Source organism: Gymnoscopelus braueri, assembly GCF_963280865.1.
Source record: "Gymnoscopelus braueri genome assembly, chromosome: 20".
Taxonomy (NCBI): Eukaryota; Metazoa; Chordata; class Actinopteri; order Myctophiformes; family Myctophidae; genus Gymnoscopelus; species Gymnoscopelus braueri.
The window spans coordinates 21,334,977-21,350,032 of NC_137622.1; the positions used below are offsets into that span (position 1 = coordinate 21,334,977).

The 15,056-nt window shown below is 40.4% G+C and overlaps 1 protein-coding gene across 1 annotated transcript in view; it reads left to right on the forward strand.

Annotated features, from left to right (window-relative positions):
- Nucleotides 1–6,018: 6,018 nt before the first annotated feature.
- The window catches only part of tsc22d3 (TSC22 domain family, member 3), a 43,232-nt gene continuing 34,194 nt past the window's right edge, over nucleotides 6,019–15,056 (forward strand). The window contains exon 1 of the mRNA XM_080416962.1: nucleotides 6,019–6,962. Within this exon, the coding sequence (XP_080273088.1) occupies nucleotides 6,640–6,962 (323 nt within the window). The 5' untranslated portion in view covers nucleotides 6,019–6,639. The remainder of the gene's footprint in view (nucleotides 6,963–15,056) is intronic.

The following is a 15,056-nucleotide window of genomic DNA, read 5'->3' on the forward strand; positions in this document are numbered from 1 at the left end:
ATATGCATAAAAGAACTTAATTAGAGGTTAATTTCTGACGCTAGGGGGTGGCAATTGCCATGCTCACAGCTCGCATGCACGCACACACACACACACACACACACACACACACACACACACACACACAGGCATGCATACACACAGGCATGCACACACACAGGCATGCACACACAGCTAACATTTTGGCAAGGACACCATCTGTATGCTCTTAGCACCCTCTAGTGTCTGTATTTATGGCCATTCAAATTAGGCATGATGTAAAGCGGAATAAAAACAGGAAATATGCTCATTGAAACAAATTAAACTACTACTGGTATTAATACAATGATATTCAGTATAATATCAGATATTCATTAATTGGCAAAACCTCGATAAATATTGGATAATAATGGTAATATTTCATATTGGCAGAGACAGTTAATACCTTAGGCACCCTAGAGGTTCATTAATGATAAAACACCACTATCTTATTTTGGATTTTTAAATGTAAATAAGTGAAAATCTGTTTTCATTTCGCCTGTTTACAATTATTAACTGGTGAAAGTACCACTGACAATGGAAATAGCTTGTGTTGGATTTTGATTAATGTTGAGCTTCTATGGCAGAAACATCCCCACCTTGAGCATTGCATGACATGCACAGACAATACACCTATAGCTTAGGTAAAAAATCACCTATTAGTTTCAGCATTTTAACAGCAGAGGGCAGTGAAAAGCCAATCGCAGAAGATATTCCAGTAATTCATAAGGGTCTTCTATAGTTATTCTCTTTATGTTCAAACCATATGCCTACTGTATGCTTTAATTAGAAAACTAGTTTTAAAGGTCATCACATAGCTAATGTGGCACTTTAAAAGGCAACGCCGGCACTTATTAAAAGCCAGATGACCCACTTAAAACTGTCTTAGCTGTTCCCCCACACAGCCACTCCAATCACTGCTGGTCCTTTAATATTTAATATTTCCCGCAAGAGTCCTTTATTGTGGACAGAGGAGGATACTGTACAGAGTATGAACCAAAACTGACTGTCTGACTCTCTGCCTGCCTGCCTGCCTGCCTGCCTGCCTGCCTACCTACCTACCTACCTACCTACCTACCTACCTACCTACCTACCTACCTACCTAATCATCTCTCTCTCTTCTTCCTACACACACACACACACACACACACACACACACACACACACACACACACACACACACACACACACACACACACACACACACAGACAGTAATGACTTGCTGTGCATTCTTCACATAGTAATGCTTAAGATTCATACCTGACTCTGAATATACTTTGCAGCTTGCACATTAAGAGTGACAGGCAGTGTACACTGTAACCTTCAATTTGTATGTGACATTATACACTCTGTTGCCAACCTGTAATCATGCCTCTGAGGCTGAAATCACAAATCCTGCACCTCAAGCAGCAGCTATTGTTAATGTGTGACAGCTGGGTTGCAACTCTGCGGCTCAGCTTGGAAAAAATATAGGTGGGTTATTTCCTTGTATGTCTGCTCACAGTTACATAATGATCAGTACAAACCTGTAATTTGTACTCTGTTTGTGCATTAGAGCCAAACACATTGACCCATGCAGTTCCTATCATTGGTGGAAAGTAAGTACAACTTTGAAGCACCTGTACTTTACTTGATTTGTTTTACTTCTGCTCAACTACATGACAGAGGCAAATATCCACTGCAATTATTTGAAACCTTTAGTTACTAGTTACTTTGCATATTCTGATTATTATTACAAAACATACAGTGCATTAACCACCCTATTTAATACCTCCGATCTACAAGCATACAACATGTCATGACGATACGTGTTTTGAGCTTGTAGATCTGCAATTTGTTTGCGCAATTTTGAGAAGATTTTAAAATATATGTGAAATGGGACATTCTGCTTAATCAGTTCTGTAAATATATTTTTAATACTTTTGCACATCTTTGTCATTTCAGATATTTAGCAACATTTAGCTATATAGCAAGTTTTTCAGAAAACTTAGAAGGCATTTGTAGATTCGGCCTCAGGTCTTAATGGGATAAGTTAAAAACAAATCCAAGTACTTCCACTACTGGTTCCTATGCACACTGGGTGGCCTCTCTTACATCGCCAACAGCTAATGTGAGTTGGCGTATGGGACTGTAAAACCAATGGTCAGTGCACTGGATCCCACTTAAGCCTAGCTTGGACTAATATGTTCCATGCCATGGAAGAGGCAGACAGTCTCCAGAAGGTGTTACTTATGGTTTAGCTGGGTAATACAGCCCACATATAGAGCCACCTGTGGAGAACACTGCTTGTCATTAAATCCCTCGCCATTGTGATATCATGGAACATGGTGAGAGGTGTCATTAGAGCATACGGAGAGTATAATGTGTCTGTAATATGGGGGTTTGGCAGCTCACAAGAAAGAGGTCATGTTGCTGTGTCATTAATCAAAATAGACTGGGTATTGAATACTACTGTGGCCCTTTCCATTATTTCAATGCCCAAAAGGACCTGAACTATTTCTGCGAAGAGATCAAAGAATGCTGAATGTTGTTTTTGGAACATTGTGGCGCAAAAACTGTTCTCATCAACTAACATAATAACTTGAATCGAATGATTAACTAAACTGATTTCTTGTAACCATAAATCAGTATTTGCTGACCATGAAGTAGACCATAGCAGTCCAAGAGGAGTTGCTTAAGCCTTAAGGGATCAAGATAGTTGATGTTTGAGTTGAACATGTCTTTTTTTTGTGTGACCAGCTTGTTTACAGTAAGCCTCTCTGTCGGTCGGTCGGTCTGTCTGTCTAAATCTTTCAAATGCAAACTGAGAGCTTATCACGGATTACTTGCTTATTATTAAATGCCCAACACAGTCAATCAACCAACAAATATGCAATTTGTTTATTAGTTCCACAGCTTTCGAAGAGTAACATTAGTCTGTTAGGCAATTTTATTTGTACAGCACAACCAGGAAATTCAACACATTATAAAAGTACAATTTGAATACAATTTTAAAAATAGTTATTAAAGAGTTGAGAATTGAAAATAACTATAAATAACTGTTTATTTGTCAACTGGCCTTCAACAGTGAATATGCTGATAATACAGTGAATATAGGAATGAGTATACATATTCACTATGTATGATCTATCAATAGTGAATATATGAGTGAATATAAGTAATCTCACAACATGGTCAACAGGCATCTGCCACGGTTTTGTAGTTACATCCCAGTAGTAGTTCATGTGCCAGTGCGCCAAGGAGGAGATTATCTTAAAGAGATTATTTGCCCGCACAGTGCCTCAGAGTGACGTCCCTGCAGTTAGGACTTACTATGGTCTTTAGGGGTCCCAAACGCAGGATTTAGGGTATTTTATTTTCTTCTGTTTGTTTCTACCTTGCTACCCATGTACAGCATTTCTGTGATTAGCAAGGAGAGTATGGTTTACTTACTTCTGCTTATCTATAAGGTCATATTAGTAGTAATATTGGTTAATCACATACCAATGTATATAAATAAAACAAAAATAAAAAACAGAACCTAATGCAGAGAAAAACGCTTGAAGTAATATTAGAAACATGCAACTAACAGGTTCTCTCCTCCTGGTCATAGCTGGAAGATGGACCTTTTGTGGGATCAGAAAGAGTTCACAATATGATTGGATGGTTGTTGATATGGCATATAAATTGCAGTTAATCAAAAGGAACTTGTGACATCAATAGGTTGAAAATTCTGAAAACTTCTCTTGTGACAAGCAGCCAACTGATGAAGGAGATGAGGACTTTGAGTATCACTCCTATGACACAGGATTCATCCTAAATTAAATTAGGTGCTGATTTGCCTTACTACTGTACGTATGTGTGAAATTGAGATATAGTATAATGATGTGTTTCAAGATCAAATGTGACTAAGTTGGTGGTGTATTTATGATTATAAATTGGAAGCATAAAGTTGGAATGTGCATTATTGGTAATGGCAAAATGAACATTTCTCCAATCGATTAATATTTTTTTCTGCCTATAATGGCAGTGGGATTCCATCGTTAAAGGGAGCCGACCAGGGAGGGCAACAAGTAAGGGGCAACCTCAGATATTTGCATCAGTACTCCATATCTATACCAATAGCAGTTGCTTTTTTTTAAATACATCTACTACCACTACTTCTACCACTACCACCACCACCACCAATAATAATGGGGTTGGCAGATAAACATTTATAAAAGATTATGTTTTTTCTCTTTCTCGTCACCCGATGTCTTAACGTTTTCCCCCCTCTCCACATCTTTTCCTTTACAATGTGCTTCAATGCAAGTGGACCACTAGAGGGCTGCCTTTACCCAATACAGTCATCTACCCAGCACCTAAAAACAGGCAGCCTACACACAGCCCGAGGACATCATTACACACTCAATAAAGCAATGCAGTCATTTTCTTTGCCTAATTGATCCCGCTGCTGCTCAACAATGTGCAGTGTGACATTTTTATTGCAGTGGCAGAACGCCTCAATGAAGATGCACTACGTATTTATCATTATCTTGTTGTGTTGTCTGGCCGGCCAGCCATCTGTGGCCAGCATGGAGTGGACTTGTTGGTCAACGGTCGAGGTCAGGGCCTTAGCCATGAATTCCACTGGAGCCTTCTGTGTGAGAGTCTGTAATCACCGCCCTTTACAACAGGCCTGTGAACCGGACCCAAACACACCATGCTCTTGACCATTCCAAAATGTTTGTGCCAGATATTGAAACTGACCAAGTTGTAAACAAACAATGACCCATGTTGATAAGATAGCGATGTTAATGTTTTCCATGCACGGAGGAGATTGCATGACCCCCCCCCCCTCCCCACACACACGTGCACAGTCATAAACAAACACAGTTAAACATGCAGGCACAAATACATGAACATGCACACATGCATGCATCCATCATATTGTTTCTTGAGATCATTCTCCAGGACATTAGTAAATGCATGAGCTTGTAAATCATTTTAAATTTCTTACAAGTCGGTAATGCTAACAAACAGGTTCCATAAACTGTGTTCAAGAAAATAATGTGATTTGTATTAACATGGTTTTGGGTCATTTGTTAGAAAAATCTATGTGTTGGCCTACCCATTCATAAACCATTAAAACGTCACCTCGGTTAAACGGGTATAACATGTTTAAATATTTTTGGTGACTAATGTGTGGGCTTATTTTAGAAGTTAAGATTCAGCAGATGCAGGCTCAAATGCAGTAAAACAAACACCAACACAAGAATAATCCAACGCCTTTTTTATTTGAGAAATTAGATTCACAGAAAGAATAAGTATGAATTCACTTTCAAAATATAAACATTTACCCTTATGGGTCCATTTTTTTTAATTACAGAGTTAACTTTACACTCATCTTTACAGAGTAGCTTGAAAAATACAGGTTACATATGCTGGAATCTTTTCTTTTTCAAATTACCAAGAAGGACAAGCTGTGTGTGTGTGTGTGTGTGTGTGTGTGTGTGTGTGTGTGTGTGTGTGTGTGTGTGTGTGTGTGTGTGTGTGTGTGTGTGTGTGTGTGTGTGTGTGTGTGTGTGTGTGTGTGTGTGTGTGTGTGTGTGTGTGTGTGTGTGTGTGTGTGTGTGTGTGTGTGTCCTCACACTCTTTTACAGAGCCGCTCCTAGAGCTGTCAAGCATGGCAGGGCGGAGGTAACAGGACGTGCACGTTTTAAGCATGCTTCAGGACTCCTGTCCCACCCTGTTTCCCACTGTCTCATTCTCCTTCATTCTACCGAATGCAGACTGAGAGAGAGAATTACTGTGCACGCCACAGGCCTGTGCTTTTTTTTTTTACCAATCACAGGGCTTTCCCCACCCTCCCTCCTATTCTTCCCTCCCTCCTATTCTCTCTTCTCTTCCCTCCCCTGTTCGCTCCCCTCCCTCTGTCTCTAAGCATGCTGGCCAAAGGGAAAAAAAAGAAAAAGTGTATGGGGAAAAAAGTGCTAAGCAGCTTCTGGGTTTTGCTTTCACGAGCACTCCTGCTGAATCGCTGTGTGTGTGTGTGTGTGTGTGTGTGTGTGTGTGTGTGTGTGTGTGTGTGTGTGTGTGTGTGTGTGTGTGTGTGTGTGAACGCTGTATGTGTGTGTGTCCGGGGCGTTCACTCTCTCTGCTGCCACAGTAGCAACACATTGGAGCAGTGTTCGGCCTCCCGAACAAAAGGGTGAACGAGGCAGAGCCACAGGAGAGGAAACTCGGGGAGAGTTGCACAGCGTGACTGCACTTCTCAGGGAGGAACCCAACCTTTTAGCACTCCTGGCCCCAGGAGCGGAGCGGAGACGAGACGTGACGGGCCACTTCAACAGCCCGAGCACCTTGGATGCTATCCAACACCACGCCTCTCTGTCTGTCTGTCTGTTTGTCTGTCTGTCTGAAGGAGGAGCACAATCTCTTCCTGACATTCTGTGTGTCGCGCTACATCGGTCACACCTTCACGCGCAGAACTGTAGGGGAAAAGTAGAAACAAGTCGGAGGGGGCTTAGTTCTTGTTTTCTCAGTTCTGTTTCTGCGAAACATCTCTTATCTGCCTGCTGATTCATCTCTGAAAGCACGGCACCTGCCTGCAGCTCCTGAGCATCTTCCTGCTGCTCTCCATCCCCTAGCCATCTGCCGAGATGTCAGACGGAGAGCCCCCCCGCTCGCCCATCGGCTTGGACTGCTGCAGCTGCTGCCTGGACCTGGCCAACGGTGCCGATGACTCCATGGCCGGGTCAGCGCACAGCATCCCCGGTAGTCCCACCAGCCCCAGTGTCAGCCACTTCCGTCAGCTCCGGGACCAGTTGATGTACCACAACCTGAACACGGACAAGCTGAACAACATCATGAGGCAGGACTCCCTGGAGTCCGTGGTGAATGACCCGTGCTTCCTCCTCAACGAGGGCATCTGCAGCAGCGACATCGACCAAACCATGCTGTCCATACTGCTGTTTTTCCACAGGTACAGTCTTCTTTCATTCATACTGTCATGGGGCGGTACTCATCTCAGTTGACATAGGTCAGTTCAGAAGTGGAACCCCCCCCAATATGAAGCATTTAGGAAGTGTTTCTCTCCCCCAAACCAAAGGTGTGAACCTGTTCTTGTTTGACGTCATGACATGGTATAAGAAATGTTTCAAAGAGTTTTGTCACTGTTACTCATATTACTTTGGATGTGAAATAACATGAGCTTGAGAATTAAAGTCAGATTGACATTTTCATCCATACAGTATATGATTCGCTAAAATCAGATTACCACCTGCATGTTAATCTAATAATGGATGTGTCATTACATCTAACTGAATTAACCTCAAACCAACACAGAATAAAACATTTAATAAAAAATAACTCACCGCTTAAGTATGCCTGTACTAGATAAACAAGCCTACCATGATGAGGTTATTCTAAACTTACCTGTCATGTTGGACCGATTAAAATCAGCTTTAATTGTTAGAGGTCTATTAAAACTGGTCTTACTCCTTTTGTATTACTGCCAAATACATGTTTATAAAGACCAGGCTTATTTTTTGTCATGTTGGACCGATTAAAATCAGCTTTTATTGTTGGAGGTCAATTAAAACTGGTCTCACTCCTTCTCTGTTGCCGCCGTTTATGACGACCTGGTTCATTTGGCTCCTCGCTGACATACTATGTTTGTGAGGATTACGATGTCATGAAACACAGTACTGCCAGTTGGCAGGTTGGTTTGGCAGGTACTTTTCAATGACTTCAGCCTCAAATTAACAGTTACCATGTTTTTGCTCAACTCTTCCACTGCTTCCTTGACCACTGCTGTGCGGTTGACTCTGGGCCAGGAGGTGCTGCAGCACAATGCTGACTTTGTAGAGCACAAATTACATATGGTGTGTTTGGTTTTCGAGGCAGCAAAATGTGGAGACCCAACGAGAAATGCCATCTCGATGCCAGGCAACGCAAAACTGTTATCAGCAAAATGTCCCACCTTTGAATAGATACCATATACCTGGAGTTCACCAGCTTTCCCAGCAGGGGAAGCAGAAATATAGGTTCAAGTATCATGACATATATGTCAGACACACGTCATACAGTATGATAATGTGAACCAGATAATGTGGTAGTGTTTTTGCTGTCCTCAGAAAAGAAAGGTGATATCATCATTTACCTTTGCCCCAGCTCTAACCCCATCTTATCCCTTTTGAAGCCCTTCTAAGGATTACGTATGTCACCATAGACTCACATACGCAGACCTGCTTTTCAGTGTTATTGGCTCCTGATGGAGCAATAACCTTTATTCCTCTTATCCCCCCTTTCATTGAATACAACAAAGGTTTTGAACCGTTTTGATCCGTTAACCCTAACTCTAACCAGTCAGAATATCCATCTGCATCTTACCTTCATTACATTTATTTTAGAACCCAGAACGCCGTTAGCCTCATCGAAAAATTGCCCAAGTCATATTTTTAAAGACGCACTCCACCCCAAATCTAGTTTTTTGACTTTTTAATATGCTTTTGAAGCTTATCTATGAAAATCCTGGTGGTTTTTGGCACTCTGCTTTTCTCTAAAGCCTTAATATGGATTTTTACCTCCAAAACCGGCCTTTAAACCACCCTCTCTGTGAAAGCAGGTGTGGGACGTGACACATGACTCAGGTACTTCATTCACATCATCAGGGACACGCCAATCAAATCCTTTTCAAAGTCTTGAATACACATAGCGTGCCTCACGGTACCTGCAATGCACTGCATAATGTAATCAGCCTCTGATTGGACAACAGACCCACCCACATGACGGGATAGGAAGCAGGAAGTAAACAGAAGCATGTGAAAGACTCTAGTCGGCAGATCGCTGTGTATAATTTAATGGTAACTAGATTCTGCCAAGCCATCTAGTTTTATAACAATATAACGCCAAAATCATTTCAAAAAGTTGACTTAAAATGACAGATCGGGAATTTGGGATGACAAGCATTCTGATAGGCCGAGGACATAGGCAAAAAGGCACAATGAAGCAGCAGTGTTAGGAGAGTAGAGTTAGGCAGAAATGTCAATTTGGCCAAAACATTACTTAGGCAATTACATTATGCTATGAGGCTAAAGATCACATAAACAAGAGAGTCTAAAGTAGGCTGTGTTGGGAAGCCAATTACATAATGAGATATCTTGTGTAAAAAGTTTAGATTTGTATCTGAGGGTCATAGGGTCATGAGGTTACTCTGTAATGGTTAGGGATCAACCTCTGTGAAACATGGATGTGCTCAGCAATATGAAGGCATCCCACCCAGTTTTAGAGATATTAGTGGTGGACAGACAGACAGACAGACAGACAGACAGACAGACAGACTGAGCTAACCGACTAACCTACTGACATAACCATCCTTAGAGCCCATCTTGCAGAACTAAAAACACACCCAATCCAAAAGTATTCTTCACTAAATGTACAACCTCCCAGCAAATATTTTTAGTTGACCTTAATCCAAAATGAAATAAAAATCATGTAAAAACTCTGTAAACAACACTATCTTATCATCCACAAGCTTGGAATGGGCATTAGATACTTGTTATCATGGATTCTTTTGTATACAATCCAGAAAAAAGTCAAGGTCAGGGAGTTTATCATTATTTTAATCAAACAGCTGTGCTAACCAGGCTTTCAAGAACACACTTGTAAGACTGTTAAATTTTAACATGGTTTATCATGATGAGGCCGCCTTGCTACGTGGCTCAGGCTATTAAAGCCTATTTTTATCATTTACTGACACAAGCACAAGATAGTGTGTGAGGACATATGGTAAACAGGACAATAAAATAGTCCATATAACAACTGAAGTAGTAGATGGCAACTATGATTAGACTAAGTCTATATGATGTCATGCCTTTTGGCAGTGACTAATTGTGCAATATTGTCACTAAACAACATTTGACTTATAGTATATAGCCTAGAGCAAGACAATAAATCACACTCAGGGAATGTATTGAATTTTCCAGTGTTTTTCCCAGTATTCTTTTATGAAACACCCCATTCAATGCTCATTAATTTGAGAACATTCAATGCTCATTAATTTGAGAACATTTTCAAAGGCGATATTATTCTCAGCTGTGTTATTTACTAAAGGAACACTGTGTACCTGATCTATTTACGATAGAGGGGTGTGCCGGTTTGATAGGAACATAGCAGAACAAAACGGGTCAAGAAACTTTGGGCCATGCACTATACAAATTTGGCCAGTACTTGACAGAGACAGATAATGGACTTAATGAACTGCTAATGTTCCTGGCTTGAGTCTTGAGACTTGGACATGTTTTGATAAAGAAATATAATGTTTATCATGCATTCAACAGTGCACGATGGGAGAGCTTTGTTAATGTGTCATGTAGCTACGACATGGTTGTATATTGTAACGCTATATGGTCTAGCTGGTTCTGCATTTCCTTAAGTCTGAATCCAGAATATATATAAATATATAAAAATAATTTTGCAAAGGGAACATTTAGAGTCATACTGTGTTATACACTCATTTTAGTAGCCCTTGTAGCTCCGTTGTAAATGCAGCATTTGTCTATAAGGAAAGAACGCTGAAAAAGGAATGCTGCAGGGTTCTCTGTCATTTTGGAAAGCAACAACGCATCATAATTATTTATTAACTAAAAATATGTTACATCAGACATAGATAATGAAATGACACATAGAACGCCGCCATCTCCCAGGGGGTAAAGGCAATCAGGTTATACAGTAAGTAGCAGTGTTTTGACACTTTTGGCAGAGAAGTAATGTGTTCACCCTTACTCAGTGTGACCCTGCATCTGTCCGTGGCAGCTCAACTGTTTGTCTGGCAAACAGAGGCCTTAGCCAGAACAGTCTGTCCCTGAACCTCGTCTTCTCAAGTAGGAATCACGGACACAGGTCATGTGAGGGATCATCGTGGAATGGCTCTCTCTCTCGCCAGGAAAGTCAGAATGAACAACCTTTTGGTTTCACACACGCACACGCGCACACACACACACACACACACACACACACACACACACACACACACACACACACACACACACACACACACACATTCACACACGGATACACACACACGCACACGCAAGTACGCACACACACACACACACACACACACACACACACACACACACACACACACACACACACACACACACACACACACAGTTTTAATCCTGTCAGTTGAAACAAGAAAGCTGCCTTGTTGAGCTTACGCTCTTAGAAGTTCGTACATTTTTCAAATACTTGGTTCAGAAGGGCCAAAGTTATTATGAAAGACTTGCCACAGTTTATATTCTGACTAGGTTGTGGGTGGTCAATCCACAAAGCAGCCATCATTCTCACTGACCTTTTATTGCAATGTCCAGCATAGCACACAGAAGCCTACAAGGACCTGTTGAATATCTGTGTGAGGTAGCAGTGACCTTGTTACATAAAAGCTTTAAGGGTCAGAGAATCCTGCTGAGTGGAGAATTTCAGCTCTCAAGGCTTGTTTGGTGTTTGAGTGCTGTGATTTCCACAGGATAAAACTGGAGGAAATGGGTTGAGTTCAGTTTTTAAGCGTAGAGGGGGAGCCACACTTGGCTGGACTAAGAGAGATACCCTTCCAGTTTCACACCAGGGCCAGGCAGTCAGTCAGTCAGTGAGACATAACCACAATCATAGCCTGCAGGGATGATGTAAGCATTTATCCTGGATTTAAGTGCTGTGACCAGTTGGTGAGTTGTTGAAACACAAGAGTTTAAAACTGGTCCTGACTGAGAGAACTTAACGTGTTTGTTACTTTTTCTTGTCTTTTCTATAGTCCCCACTACTGCCACCTAATGATCTATCTCACAACACTGATTTCTGTCAGAAACACAAAATGTTACTAGAATATTCAGATGGTAAGATCATCTACAAAAACCGAAAGGACAAATGCTGAAGGGACTTTGACACTCTCGGTCCGCAGGTCGCAAAAAGTGCGGACCAACTGAGAAAAGCACACTATTGTACATTTTACAAGTCTTCAGAGATACAAGAGGTTTCACCAGGGAATGTTAGAATGACGTGACTTTCAAGCTCACGGTTAAAGTCTGTCAATCCCATAATTGCTTTCTCAACCTGGTTGAGAAAGCAATTATAATGTTTGTCAGTCAAGCAAAGGTGCTTGTCTGTTAGTAAAGCATGAGGAAGAAACAATGGAGGAATAAGGGAGGAGGCCTGAGTTTTGCTCTATGCCACCACCAAGGGTGTGCATGTAACTTTAGAAAGGGATTAAGACATAACAATTATAACCTCCCAGTCGAGTCAGAGCCAACCCGAGCCAAAGTCACAGTTTCTCTTTGGAAACATTTACTTCTGCCTTGTAGCAGTTGTCATTTTTTAACAGTTACGCAAGTTCCTTGGTTTCAGTATTTAGACCAGCTGAATAATGGAGACGGGATCCGCCTGTGCTTAAAGCTACTTGGTTATAATTGGTGAGCAATGTGGAACTAACATACGGTAACTAACATCATCATTAACTACTTAAACCAATAATACTTCGTTAACCAGGGTTCCCCAGGGGCCTATCCTTGGCCCCTCCCTTTTCCCTCTTACACAGAATCTCTTTGCCGAAATAGAACATTGGCTGTTGGCTAAAATTATTTTAAATATGGCAACACTAGCCTGTCCAGTGTCTGTGACCTCAGAGAATGCAGGCAGACCGTCATATTTCCTTGTTCCTCAGATAAAGAGGCCATACAGTTATAATAATAATAATAATAACAATAATAATAATAATTGTGTTTATAATGCACTTTGCATTTGAAACAAATGCCATTGTGGTACTGAATAGAAGTCCCAGACACCTCCTCGTAGAAGGAATACAATATGATTTGCATAGATCATAGACTGATTAAAAAGGTGAGTCATGTACTGTGTGTACAGCGCTCTCTCTATACAACAGCTTACTGCTTGCAACTGATTTCTGCTTAGATGGGAAATAAACCTCTACACCTGTAGCTTCCTAACCAACAACTTGTTGGTTAGGAAGCTACAGGTGTAACAACACTGCACTGTTCTCTATAAAGCTTGGTTCATACTGCAGCATCATAGCCACATTACTACCTAACCCCCTTTCTGTATCAATAATAATAATAATAGCAGCAGCAACAACAATAACAACAACAACAACAACAACAACAACAATACATTTTACTATAAGTGGTTTTCTCACTTTTTGTGCCCATGGCACACCAAAGGGCAAGTTAAAATCCATGCAAAATATCACTCATATATCATAAGCCTCTTATCACTCTGTAAAACATATTTTTACTAATCCCAGATAAAAGCTTTAACCACGTAAGCCCTCACAGATTTTCTAAAATATCAGATCTACAAGCTCACAACATGTCATAGACATTTCAATTATTATTACTATTTTTGGCAACTGGGTAAAAAAGAGAACACCTCACATAACAGGCAATAGTACACTACAGCATACTGCAAACAAGAATGTAAAAATGTACACCTAAGTCCCATTTGTACACTCAGGATTTTACAGGTTTTTTTTACAATTCGCTGTTGGCTATCTTACTCAAATAATCAGTATCAAAGTGCGACATGTCAGGAACATGCACAGAAGCAAATAATCTAAGTTCAAGAATAGAAGTCACACTTATTGCTATAGGCAGAATTCATAATAAGACTTGTGTTGACTAAAGGCATAACTTTGCTCCCCCTAATTTAATATCTGTGATGTCTCTGCTCCATTGCATAATATGCTGCATTAGTCAAACTTCATGTTAGCCTTGGGCAAAGAGTATGGTTTCAAATGTCTCAACCACACATATACATATGTATTTGATTCATACCTCACAAGATAACAAATCGGTTGCTTTATGATTTTGAAGTATATAGAATAGATTGAATAACTACTGTGGTGTTGACAACACTGTGATTTAATTGCACAATGCTGCTAGGGTTATAAGATACTGTATAAATAGTTTTTTTTACAGTCAAAATTGCCCCATTGATAGACAAGTGTAAACATTATGACAATTCATCATCTGGACATATTGTTTGTCCACAGCAAATAGTTGCCACTAAATTACAGTATAGTGATCCATAAATTGATTTATTTTATCTATCTATGAGTCATGTTACTAAATCAATGTTTCCCATTACTGCGAAGGAAATGTACGAGGTCACTGTTATTAATTAATACGTTACGGTTTAGAAATAACATTTCATGCATAAATATATATACAGATACATCTGAAGTGATACATCTCATTGCAGTACGGTGGGTGCCTGCGATTATGAAGTGTCTTTTTCAAGTATCACAAATTTCGCAATACATATCTACATTTGTTTTCTTCTTTTTTTTTTGCATTTTGACACAGTTTTAAACCAGCCAAAATGTTTTACTTGCATTGATTAATTGCATTAACCACAACATATGTTCTATTTTCAAAGGTAATATAAAATAAAATAAAAGAGAAAATAAATAGTTAATTCCAGTTCTATAATAATTCGGGTCAGTTCATCAAACAGTTCAACAACAATGCAGTTCAGTTACCCGGTTGTTCAACAATACACAAAACAAGCGAAGCAATAAGTCTATGGAAGCAAGGCTATTCCCAACCACTTTAGGATTGTTATAAAAAACTAACAAAAAAGAACCCAGGATATTTACGGGAAAATATTTAAACTGGAGGACCTTGGGAGAGAATGGTAAAATACAGGACAATCCTGGGGAAAATGGGAGGGTTTACAGGTGTATCACCGTCATCTCTCTCATTGTCTTTTATTTCTCCACATGAAAGGCACTAAACAAACAAACGAATCTTTAGGACAACATGCAGGACCATCCTGCGGTCAAATACAATGGAGTTTTCTTTTGCTAAGAAAACAGGCACAGTGTAACTCACTGTTGGTCTGTGATCCCCAAGGGTCACACAGACATTAAAACAGAGTTGCATAACTTCATGGGCTGCAGGTGTCATGGGATGTAAACAACAGGCGGATTAGTGGAGTGACGGGAAAGGAGAGGAAGTCTGGGAGAGACTCCAGACTTGTGGGCAGACAAGTTGGGGCAGCAAAT